The sequence below is a fragment of the Rhopalosiphum padi genome, chromosome 1 (assembly GCF_020882245.1).
Source record: "Rhopalosiphum padi isolate XX-2018 chromosome 1, ASM2088224v1, whole genome shotgun sequence".
NCBI classification, from domain to species: domain Eukaryota; kingdom Metazoa; phylum Arthropoda; class Insecta; order Hemiptera; family Aphididae; genus Rhopalosiphum; species Rhopalosiphum padi.
In genome coordinates, this window is record NC_083597.1 from 59970951 (window position 1) to 59985106 (window position 14156).

At 27.4% G+C, this 14156-nt stretch overlaps 1 protein-coding gene across 2 annotated transcripts in view; it reads left to right on the plus strand.

Moving 5' to 3' along the window:
* The first annotated feature begins 444 nt into the window (after nucleotides 1–444).
* The window catches only part of LOC132931805 (potassium/sodium hyperpolarization-activated cyclic nucleotide-gated channel 2), a 37482-nt gene continuing 23770 nt past the window's right edge, over nucleotides 445–14156 (plus strand). Inside the window, exon 1 of one of the 2 annotated variants that reach the window (XM_060997822.1) lies at nucleotides 445–991. In XM_060997822.1, coding sequence (XP_060853805.1) covers nucleotides 678–991 — 314 coding nt within the window. In that variant the 5' untranslated portion in view covers nucleotides 445–677. The remainder of the gene's footprint in view (nucleotides 992–14156) is intronic. The other variant, XM_060997823.1, reaches the window with a different exon arrangement.

The window sequence follows — 14156 nt, forward strand, 5'->3', positions numbered from 1 at the left end:
ATTCTTATACACTATACTCGCGTACGACTTGGCCTATCGATAAACACTTTTTAAAACAATCTCTATGTCGACACGAGCTTGTTAAAGGCAAAGTCGTATCGCGACTCACAAATTCGAATTTTTAATAACGTTTTTATTTAAAGCACAAATTATCGAGTTCGTTCTTGCCGCCCAAACGATAAGCACTGTGCCGGACAGTGTGGGCGACGGTTTTATCGCCGTTGCGCTTTTAAAAATAATAACAATAATATGATATTATGACATCACACACGATAATAATATACAATGTTATTATTATTGTACGCGTTAAGGGTCTGCGGGCTGGCGGGCGGGCGGCGGCGGCGGCGGCGGCAACCGGTTCGTCGTCGTCGGCGGTGGTGGTGGTATGGGCGGCCGGGGAGTGGGACAGCGGTGCAGATGACGATTCGGAAGAACCGCCGAACCGGTGGCCGGCCGCAGTGTATCGCGAACGCGTGTCTCCGCAACGTATTCGCAGTAGCGCGCGCTCGTCTCGCGCGTCGTCGCCGTGTAACGCGTTCGCACACCGCCGACCGCCGTCGCATCGCCGCCGCGCGTCCACCCCGGTACACGTCACCCGCGTTCGCGGACCACCCGAGACGGACGTTTCGACGACCACCGCCGTCACAGTGGCCACCGTCGCACCACCCGCCGGCGCCATGGACGCCGCCCCCGCCGCGGCTTATCCGGGTTTCTCGGAATACGCGGGCTACTCGGACGACAAGACCACCGCTGCCTCCGCCGCCGCCGCCACCGACGGGTCGGCCGCGGCGGCGGACGGCCCGGCCGACGACGGAAAACGCCCGCGCCGGCGGCCCCGGACCACCGTCTGGACCGGGTTGCGGGCCGTCTTCGAACCGTCCATGAACCGGTTGTCGATGAAGATTTACGGTAGCGAGAAGGCCGTGCTCAAGGAACGGCTCAGGCAACGGTCGCTGGGCGCCTGGGTCATCCACCCCTGTTCGAAGTTTAGGTAGGTAACGACGACGACGATGCACAGCTGCGGGCGCGCGTGTATTTGTCACCGGCCCGCGACCCGTTTAAACGGATTATGACGATTAATCATAATAATTATCCATGCCGAAATATAACGTTATGTGGCCAGAGTTGAATTCGGCGACAAGCCCCTTAGCAGTACGGGACAGATGGTGGGGGGAGGGGGGGTGTAATGGGGGGAGGGTATAACCAAATGATGTTTACCATATTATATACCTTGTTAAGGGTGTTTGGGCGCGCCGGACAAAATTTACAGGACTTTCACACCTCGTACAACACTAAGCTTTCCAATCTATAAACAACATTATTATTATACGAAAGCGTTGTGTTATAATATAGAATTATAAAAAAATGTATACAATCGATTTCACACTAATCGTCAAACAAATGTTTTTGACTTGTATTGCGTGGTGCGTCCTACTATTTGGTATTTTGGTTTGTCCGTTTAACAGATATATAACGTGTTATGTCGTGTAGAAGAAAACGACTGCAGGTTTTCGCGCCCCTATTACGGAATTCTACGCATCGTTGACGGCACACGCTCTTGGTAACGCTTTTCGAGTTATTTGACAATAACCTTTTTTTTTTTTTCTAAAAAATATCACTTGTTTTGTTGTCTCGTAACCGGTTTCGATTCGTACATAAAAGGTTGTTTCGACAAAGTCGGTTGGCCACCTGCGGTTCAGATGTCCAGATGTCCTAAAATATGTAAGAAATTCAAAATCTCACTAGAATAGGTATACTTTAAGATTATAAATATTGTTTTCTTTACGTTTCACGATTTTTACGAATGCACTGCGACCACATTGTATCGTTATGAATTGCGATCTGTGTGTGATTTTTAACCTAGAGTCCTAGAGAGTTGCTTCACGAAACTAAGTTTTTTAATGACTTCAAAAGTCGTATCTATAATATTATATTTTAATGTGAAAATCTTGAAAAAATACACATTATTGTATAACTAATCGTCTTGCACGTTGGCTTAGAATTTAAAAAACAGGAAAATGTAAACCAGTTAATTTTTTTTATAGGTGTGATAAAAAATAATGATGTCAGTTTGATAATTGTTCATAATAGTTAATCATTGCCTAGTTTTTATAATACATTTTATGTTTTAAAAAAATAAGTGTATAAGAACTTATATATGTTCATATTAATTATGTTAAAATGTAATATGACTATACAAATATTAGCATTATTATACTATATATGTACTTGTATACACAATTTGCATTGATTAACTTAATAATAGTTTATTTTAGTATTGAACAAAATATGTTAATTAAATTCAGTATAAAATATTATAAAAGAATACTGTGTGTCTACGTATATATGTTCTTTAGTTTATTTAGTAGTTTCATTGAGTACCTGACGGCTGACAGTATTACATAATATGAATATTTTGGCACGGAAACTAATATTATATTTTTCTATTTGGTAAACAATTCCACCGAATGAATAACTCAAAAGAAATAAAACACATTTAAGTGGAAATCCGTAGAGGTGTACGGGGTTGATTAATATATATTTGCTTACTAATAGTTAAATTATTTGATAAACAAAAAAAATATGATACCTAACGTAATATGTTTTTGTTTTCGGGGTTTAAATGTTTGAATACACAATTTTTAAAATGAATAAATGCATTTTATATTTTTATGTGATATTATCTAAGTTCTCAGATGTGTTCATTATGCCAGTGTTAACCACTACATAATATAGTAGTCTATAGTAGCCAGTAGGTATAGACTAATTATGGACAGTTTGACAGTCAGGACACATTGGAATAGGTATCGATACGTGTAATGTATTTTTGAATTGAAACATCGAAAGGGTATTAACAATATTCATTGATTTATACGTATATTGTACTGCATGCGAGGCTTGCAGTGTACTCTACAATTTTTAATAATGTTATTACAAAATATTGATTTTGAAATAAGTAGTTAAATGCATATTTAAATTATAATATTATGTTCTAATTTTTTTTTATAACAATCGTAATCTACAGTTACGTTTATAATTATTGTAATTAAGGAAATATAAATACATGATTTATATTTAACGTCAACGCGTATACGTTTCTACCTAGTTATTTTTAGTATCAATTAGAAGCGTCACGGTCCACTTTGTAAAATGTTGTAGTTAGGGTATACCCACCAAAGATTATAGCGAACATATTTTTCGTCGTTCGTCTATGTGCTTTGATGTTTATATGACAGGTCTAGTTGACATGGAAATATTTGCTTATTTTAAATGTTTTCAATATATTCTATACACATAATTATTATTTTCGTATCCATGATAATATAACAAATTAAAATATGATTTATCTTTTGATAATTATTTTAATTATCAGATAGGTATATTGTGTTATTAATTATTATAATCGTCAAATAAAGCTGTTGTATTCATTCAATGTTGTGCAGATATTAAAACTTGTAAACTCTACAATTTTATTCTTCTAAATATTTAAAAAAATGTCACAAAATAATTTGACGGAAAGTTTAGGAAAAAAGTGTAAATATGTAAGGTAAAAGGGTTCGAAAAATATTTTGGCGTTGTATACTAAAATAAATTTGTCTCTCAAGTCGCCGACATGTCGTGTTTAAAAAACAATTGTTCAGATATCAGTTTTTCCCCGAACAACCGTTTTATTTATTTAGACCAGACTCGACGAAAATATATTCTAAATTGTTTTCATCGAAATCCTCAAACTTAGATCTATTATTACACCTATGACATGTTTTGTGTTACGTTACATTTTTTCTGTATACGATTGGGAAAAATATTACTCTCAGTTGTATTACTGTTCAAAAGTCTGTAGTTATTATTAAGATTTATTACTTATTGGATTTATTATTTTTTACTGGATTTCTGGTATTATTCAACGTTTCATACGTTTATGGATGAGGGAGTGGTCGAACAGCAGACCGGTTCATTTAACGCGCAACTCACCCCCACCCATTAAAACCAACCCGCTCGATCTCGCCTACTACTAATAATACATCACACAATGTAAAGTATAGTACATGTACTACGCATTAGGTGTCGTCATTTTGTGCGTTTGTTATAAACATTAAATTTATTCATCCGACTGCATAATATTTCACCGACGGGGAGGCGGTGTATAAATATGTGCGTGGTATTTTCAACGTACGTTGATCAAACGTATTATACGACTGCAATCGGACAATAATAAACCTACATAAATATTCAATACACATTTTATATATTATAGTACACCGATGCGGTGTTTCGTGGCAAATATCACGTTGGTGGATAATAATTCATAACCAAAGCTTAAAGGATCAAAAACTGGTTCATTATATGAATTATTTTTTTAAAAATATTTTTCACGTTGATTTGAGTTCACGGACTAAATTACATATGTTAGTACACTAGTTAGTTGTTCATGATTCATAACTCATAAGCCATAACGCACGTATATAATCGTTTGTCAAATTTAATGTATATAATATACAATTTTGCAATTGAAAAATTGGAATTGATATCAAGTATAATATAATACACATAATACAGCTACAAGCATTATTCGATTTGCAACATTAGTTTTTAAATTAATTTATAAAAATTGTATATTTATTTAAATTTGATATTTATTATTATTATGACAACGGATATTTCTAATGTTATTGTTCATATTAAATGTTTAAATACATTGGTATTTAAATGTATTAATCATAATTTTAAGTAGTCAATTTAATTTTGATATGTCTTTTATCCCAATGTATTGTAATAAACTAATAAATATAATATTATTATGCTTCTTATAAAAAAATAATTATGTTCATAAGAATAATTCGTTCCTACTAATTCGACGTTGTACGTTAACGTTTGCGAACAATTATGTATTAACAGTAATATGTGTTGCTATTTACGTAATTTTTGCTCTCAAACAAATAAACATCATATTGTCCTTTTGTATATTAATTATGCTTGCAAACTAATATACATATTATATTATTGTTCTTTGTACGTTTATGCCCGTGAATGAACAATGCTATATTATGCTTGGAAACTTAAACGTATTAAACTTATTTGTTCAGTTCCTTAAGGTTTGGGAACAAAATGCAGTTTGCGTTTAAAAAATAAGTTGTTGTTCTGTTCTCATCCCTCGTTTTGCATTAAAGCGTTGCGATGTGTATTGGTATGGATCAACTTTGATACATATGGATATGGATTGATAATTTATTTAATTTGGTGTTGTCTGTTTTATGGTAAATTAGTGCAATATTTGTAATTCAGAATATGCACGGGGGTTCGATGATGGTTTTGGGCGATTCCGAGTACCTCGTATGGCTTATTTATAATTCATATTTCCGTTTAAAAATTGTTGCTATCATACGATTATCTAATTAAATGTAAACATAATGTTCTCTGCATATCACTGCGTCTTGTATAACATACAATATAATGCACACTTCCAGCCGATGCATATGACATTGCAAATTTAATATAATTAAATTATATAATATAGGTAATTATAGTGATTACTGAATGGTGATACTTATTCCTCTACAATCCATTCGCAATATTGACGTTTTGATTTATAGAAATATTACGGTAATGACGACATAATGAAAAATTAATATTATAGAACGAAATTGAATATTTAGTAATTATTAAATTTCGTCACAAAAAGCATTATATTATGCACATACAGATTATGAGTTAAGTGTACATAAATTCACGTCGAACCCTTATTATATGAATATCATAATTATATTTTTAATATTTGCTTAATAATATAGTTGAATATTTTTAGTTTTTATGAATAGTATGTTATGAATTATGAAATTGACGTTTTTTCCTCTTGTAGTTGAACATTTGTCCAATTATTATTTTCTCCCAGGTATTAAATCTCTGTTTTATAATAATAACGTTAATTATTGTTTTGAGATCAGTTTAAATTTTTCGAATAAACACATTTTTATTGAAGAAAATTCATCAGAAAAAAATGAAGTCGACGGGTAATATAGGTAATTCATATTTATTATTGAACTTTTAATAAATATTTGTTGAATTATACCAGTATATTATTTACTTGTTGTTATTTAATCTATACATATATTTTTGTATAAATATACACAATAAAATATAATAAATTCACTAGTAATTCCATACAGCTTGTAATATAATTTGGAATATAAAATGAGTGATCCATTTTGTGAATTTTATTTTTGCAATATACATAATTAATATCATAATTCATAACTACTAATTAGGTATTATAGGTTATTTAAGTTTGAAGAGGAGGAAACATTATTTTTACATTTAGTATTCATCTCACTTTCATGATAAATTTACAACCATAAACACCAAATAGAGAACTTAACTTGATGTTTTCTTCTCGACATTAAGCTATTAATCGTACCAACGTAATAATGTATTATAATCCGCAAGTATTATATATTATTCCATTCAGTTAAGCTGTATATTTTATATTACAAAATTATATAATATATATATATTAGTTATGTAAATTGTATCAATATTATTATAATATTTATATATAATATTAGACTGCATTGAGAATGGAACTATGGGTTTAAACAAAAATTATCGGAATGTTATCGAATGATATATTTTCTTTTTAAATTGCCCGGTTGTTTATGAAAACCACAAAGAAAGTTGAAAACTTATTTTTGTAAGAATTATTACACTGATATTTGTGTTAAACCTATATTTACAAGAATCCTGCTAGAAATTTGTTGAATATTTTTACCAAGATTTTTATTTGCTAAGTAGGTAGGTATTACTGAAAAACGTAGTTTTTGTTTCTAAATCAAAAATAGTTGAAAACTAATAGAATTTTCATTCAGATTTATCTGTTTTTAAGATCTTAATTTAATATTTGTTTTAATTAGATTTTGAAACTTTTATTAAATTGCTTAATACAATTACAATATTAATTAAAAATTATAATATATATCTATATTAACTTTATTTCTATTAAGTCATATTTATGGAAAAAAATGTTAGTTTAAATTTTCTAAATATTACAACTAGAAAAATATAAAATTAATTTAGAAAATGTACATACTTAGTATTAAAGTTTTGAATCTAAAACCTAACCTATTAAATTTTATCATAATTAATATTAAAAAATAGCAAGTAAATATTTTTTTGACAGTTTTCTGTAATATTTTGTTACGCTTCGAGAAACTTCTAAGAAATTGAAATAAAGTACAAACTATAGACTCTATTTACAATCGATTGATACTTGACATTTGGTCCTTTTTTGTATGAAAGTGTCTGCAGTGAAAAAGATACATCATTGTACAACTTACACATTTTTCACTTTGCTCTGAGTTTAAAATTTTTAAGTGGATTTCTTACCCACTGTAGTACTGTGTTGCTGTTTTATACTAACACATATTACATAGCATATTTAATAAAATACCTGTAAAATGTCGGTCCTACATAGAACCATATTCTTGTGTGAAGGGATGTAACAAGAAATAGAATATAGCTCTTTGATTTGTAGATTTGAATTTGAGTTCTTATGCACCCACACATATGCGGCCTTGCGATTGTGTATTATATTATAATACATATAACATAAACAGATAAACATTGATAGAAGGAAATCTAGTGTACCAAGTTTTAGAACATTTACCAAATTAAAAAAACTTTTTTGAAGATACTTCGTGTTTAATGGGGACAATAGTATTGGCCATAATAATACATTTTGTATGACTTGTCAAGTTTAGTTTGATTTGGAAACTTACAGGATCCGTATATTTTAATTAATAATGATAATATATTATATAATTTCAAAATAATATTATGAAATTAAGTTTCCTATAATATACATATTATTTGTACTCAACTTAAGTTACCGTTTGTTCAGGACTTTTTTTCTTAAATTGTTGGTTTAAGTATTGTTGAAATTTCATTACCAGTACATACATTATTTACAACAGTTTTATGTTTTTTGTTTCTTCATTTCGTATATTCTTCAAAGCATTTTTAAAATCCATTAGTCATTACTGTTCTTATATATTATAAATTGAATTAATACTCTTTATAATTTATAATTTATATGAAAAGTGAAAACGAATATGTATTGTATGAAGAAAATAGTATTTATATAAACATATATAAATACATAATACGTATAATTGTATCGAAAGAATTTCTAACTTTGAGCAATATTTAAACAAACACATGTGAATTTCGAATAAAATTAGAAACTCTATGAATGCTTATGATCTACATACATAAATTAAGTTCAAATTAAAAATATATATATTATAATTCGGGAATGCAAATGGTTAATTTTAAGTAATACTGCATGGATTAAAAAATAGATTTTAGCACCTACGTTGTATAGTGCCCAGTTTAAACGCACCTGTCGAACCCGTCGGTTTTTCAATATCTTATAATAAGTCATGCGTTGTTTTTATGCCTTGTATCAAAAATCCATAAAACCAATGTACAAATAATATGGATATTTAATAACAAATATAAGAAGTATATTGTATTTTTATACTTTGTAAAAAGTAGGTAGGGTAGGTTTTAAATTATTTCAAAATGATATGTTCAAAATCGCGTGTTTTAGGGATTGAATGGAACCGAAAATTACTTTGTATTTAGAATTTAATACAATCGCAAATATCCATTTGATTGTTTTTAAATGTTATAAAGCGTGGTCAATGCTAATCCCAGGCTGACTATTTATATAGAAAAATATTTTTAATGAATTATTTTTGGAAATTATCGAAATAAATGTGTCATAAAAAAGTCAATTTATGGGTTCAATGCTGTATAAATTATGAATAAATTGATTTATTCCATTTAAAAGTACCTACTATTAAGTATTTATAAATTGGTGTAATTTTTTCAAATTACATTATAGAAATATTATATCATTTTAAAAACTAACAACCGACAAACGTATCACACTTCATTTATTAGACCCTAAAGAATACCGGGTACATATTACGGTAATATGTTGTGTTAGGTTTTGTAATGGATTTTAGGGTTTATATCCTATTCGATTTGATATTCGGGGACATTAGGGACATTAGAATACTATATATATATGTGAATGCAGTTAACTATAAAAAAGCACGAGTATTCTCAAGGACAGCTATTGTGTACATCTTGATTTAAGTTGGATAATAGACATATATCTAGTAATACACGATATACGGAAATATATATATATTTAAGGATCTACTAGCTCCAATGGTTTTGTTTTTTTTAATGTTAATGTTATTTGTTGTTTTTTTACCGTAAAATTGAAAATATTATTTATTTATGATTATCCCCAACGCGATCACCAAAAGCCAATGGGTAAAAAGGTTTTCATTAACTGTTAAACTATGTCCAGTCATAAAGAATAATTTAAGGCGTATATTATTATACATATTATAGCACTGTATACTATATTATAATATTATAAAAGTTTGAAGAATTTGTAACATTATTTGGGTTCAATATCATTTATAAATAAAAAAAGCAATTTGTTCATAATATTACTGTTGCTAAACAAAAATATATAAATAACTTGGCTTAACTTCAGTCCTAAGTTTGATATACAGTTAATTACATTACGTCAGTTTTTTGTTTGTAAATGTCAAAAAACAAATTATATTTTTTTCCTATACACAGGTTGCAAGTATTAATAATAAAACAAAAGTAATTTAACGATAACTCAATGAAATATGAACAATTAAATTCATATATTGGTAGTTCATATGTAAATGAGTTAAATTGGTTTGAAACAAAAATGATGAAAAATTCATCTATAAGCTACACGTAATATCTTTTTAAAATTAGTATTTTGTAATAACAATTTTATAAATTATTGGTGCTTAAGAAAAGAGATGCATATTAAACGCATTTATATTTGCATATAAATAAACGCTTAATATAAATTTTATTAATGTAATATACGGTTAGTTATAATACTTTTTAACGAGAGTAGTAGACAATAATAATGTATGAAAATACGAGTACCTACATCGTTTGCATTCAGTTTATTTTTAAAAATATTTGAATTCCTAAACATTTATTATTAATAATATTATTATATTAATACATTTCGGTATAACATTTTTTTTTGTAAAAGAACGTTTGTCGACCGTAAATCTATTGTTTTATTTTTTTTTTGTTTTTGAACTAATTATTGATACCCGCGCCGCGTGCACCTATTAATTTCGTAGTTTCCGTGATTTGTAAAGCAATGCTCACGATTTTACTTTGCTTTGATATATTATTTTGTTATGCTTAATATACATTTATGACGTTAATCCGCAATATTGTAAAATATCTTTCTTTTTATTTGAACAAATATATAGATATTTTTATTTTTATTTTTCTATTATATGAAATTATATTTATCATAAACGTTTTGTATTATTGTATACATAATGGATATTATTAATTATTATGATTATTTTATTACATAAAATCGTTAGTATTATGTTTACAATACAAAAATTAAAAGGTTATATACCTGAAAATTGTATGTTAGTTATTTTAAGAAAATTAATCATCGAAAGAACTGTAATATTTATATTATAATCTTTTTTTTTGTACTGTACAGTTGTATTTTAATGTTATTGACGAGATAAGATTAGAAATTAGATTGAAAATAAGTTGCTCAATTGATTTTGGTTCATATATTAGTACACGCACATCACCGTATTATTTTTTTCTTTTAAAGCTCATATTTAAATTATAAATTAATTTGTGTGGTAACTAGTATTTTTTTCTAGTATATGGAATAGGGTTTTTTTCTTCAATGTATAAAATTATGTTTTTCATAAAGCTTAATGAATCGAGATAGAAAAAAAATATGGTGTACTCGATTAATTAGTTTATCGTGAGTGTAATTACTTTGTATCATTAAGCTTTTATAAGGATGGTTTTGCTTAATTTTATTAGTAGGCGTGAACTAATGGAATTTTAATTTTTCAAAACTTTAAGGGTTTAGTAATCACTTACTATGTTATTACTTATTACAGATGAAATAATATAGTTAAAATTATTTTTTTTAAAACTGAATAACAATTTTTATGTACTTCAATTAATATTTCATACTTATAATTTACTTAGCTTAGTTTTGGTTGAGAATTTAAGTAAAAAAAAAATATCTAAACATATTTAGGCTAAGTTAAATAGTAATTACAATTGTGTCAACTTCTATAAATAGATTACTAGTTTTATATTAATTAATTAATTTATTTAAGATAATCTAAGTATAAAACAAATAATTCAGAATAAATTAAATTTTAAATTGTATAAACTCTAATAACATGTATGTCTAAAATTATAGACAAATATATTATCATTTTCAGTTATTTATATGTTTTATTTAAATTTTAAATAAAATATATGAGGTGCTTTTAAACAATCAAAAATTGTGTTTAGTGGTTGAAGCAACTTTTATAAATTGCGATTCACTCATAATATTATAATATTTAATATCATTAATAATTATATAAAAATGCAATTTTTAATATTACTTTGGTGTTGATTTTACATTTTTATAATGACCATTTTATAAAATACCTTTATGTATTTTTGATTTATAGATTTGATATCCTATGCATTATACTCAAATATGTAAACGTTAATTGAAATATTTTTTAAAGTATTAGTTTAATGTATTAAGATTTATTCGAGAAAATATACCATTTGTACGGCATTGTCACCGGAATTCATAGTAACACAAATGATTTGAAAAATACCAATATTTTTATTTTATTCATCTTCTTTGTGATAGAATCTACTTAACGAGTACCATTATAATTATTAAGAAAATCAATTATTACTATTCGTTTATTTGAGTTTTATGTATTTTTCTCAGAAAATATTTTGTTTTTGTATCTATTTATACTTAGTAAAAGGAAGAAAATAACTTTCTCAAATAAAATTTAATTTATGATTTGATTTTGATTAGAAATTCGATAAAGATTGGTTTTTGAAACATATACTAAACCTAAATATATGTTATACATCAATTTTATCTTTAGTTTTGAACAAAACCACGATAATAGGCTAATAGAAAGTTGTATTGTAAACTGTCATAATATGCTATTTATTGCTTTTTATAATTTAAATTGAAACTATGAATTAGAAACAGTATTAGAATCAGTATTAGGATTATTATTGATAAATTTACATTTGATGCGTTAATATATTGAAATATATATTTACCTTTCATATCTTTGACTTTTAATACTTACAATATACGCTATATTGCATCGAAATGTTTTTAAAACGTCTTCGACTTTAAACGTCGCTTATTATCCAACTTTAATTACCTGTTATTTTTTATGGTGCGAATGAAAGTATTCTGAGTTTAATTTATTTTTATTTTATAGTTTAATAGCGTTTTATAATATAAGATATAGGTTACTTGTTTATAAACATGTTTAAGTAATTTAAAGAAAAGTGAAGGTATTTTAAATGTTTGTATACGATGTTAATTACTTTAATATATTTTCTAGTTTTGGTTTATTGTATTAAGTCCCGTGTACATGATTAGATATTTTGAAAAAGTTATAAAAAATATATTTTTTTATTCTTGGAAGGTACTGTGGTTTATTATTTGATATATTCGATTTTGGTTTCTATAAATTTTTTGTTAGGATTAACGTATTTTAATTACGACTTCTGTGTTTGACAAAATCTTTGCATTTTTTTTTATTAGTTTTGCATACATTTTATTTTATGAATAACTATACATATTTTTGTTTATGTTATTATAAGGTGAATAATTTTAAATTATATTATATACTAACTAATCTTACATGTCGTTGATTGTGATAAATTAAATGGCCGTAGGTTTATACTTTATTAAGTTCCGTTAAATGTAAACTGTACAAATGTTTATAGCTTCTATTTGGGTTGTTTTGACCAAATATAAAACATAGGTCTGAAATTATACCTAAACATATTAGCTATTTTATTTTCTATAAGCAACGATTAAAACTTAAAAAAAGCGATAATTTTTTGTCATCCGAAAAATCCCTTACGTAAGCTACACTTTAAAATACAAAATTTTAAAAATTAACTTTGACTTTTTATAGTATCACCTATATATACCAAATTTCAGATCAACAACTGCGATAGTCTTCGCTGTAGATTCCTTACACATACAATTGTTGATTATTATTAATACAAAAGATCATGAGTATAATATGAATAAAGGAGGTTAGGTTATGTTTCAAATACGAGAAATAAACTACTTTAAACTTGTAATATAAGTTTTACACATATATGTATGTATTAGGGAGTTCTGATTATATTTTCGATTAAAGTATTATTATACTTTGGCATATTTATTGTTTAAATTCTTTAAAACATTATAGTATTAGGACTTTATACCGAAATAGTTATGCACAGAATATATTAGATTCGTTCATTGATATTCAGATTGCTTTGTATTATTGCATTGGACAGGTCGTAGTTCCAGTCAAATTATTTTTCGATAAGTTATTATCATACTTATTATAATATTTTATTTTAGACTTTGTTATTTTCTGATTGTTTTGTATCACAAGTAGAATTATAAACTGGCAACATGTATTTAGAAGATATTTTTAAATCTACTGATACGATAATTTTTAAATTATTGAATTAGTTCAATGTAAATATTATGAAGTATGAAATGATTAGGTACATTAATTATATTTATATATAAGGTTTTATAATACAATAAATATTATATAAATAATAAATGTATATCTGTGGTAGAATGACAGAGGTAAATAATTGATATGTGCCATTTATTTTTTATGTCACTATTTGAGGAAGTTAATTTTAAGTTTGTTTAGTCAAACAAAAATTGTAAAAATAATGTTTTTTTTTTATTGCTAAGTTTAAAAAAAGACTACCGACTACATGGTTAAAAAGACACCTATATATATTGCCAAGTTTTGCTACTTCGTAAAATCAGAATTTTATTATATAAATAATATAAATTAAATAGATTGTATTTTATAATTTTCATCTTCTGTCATTATACCACAGATATTAGTTAATTTATTTCTTCGAATGATAATTGAAAAACTTTTATATTTTAGCTTTTTAGTTATTTATCAGTCTCCAAGTAATTGATAAAGATGCAATTATTTTGTAATGATTTTGATAGGTAAAAA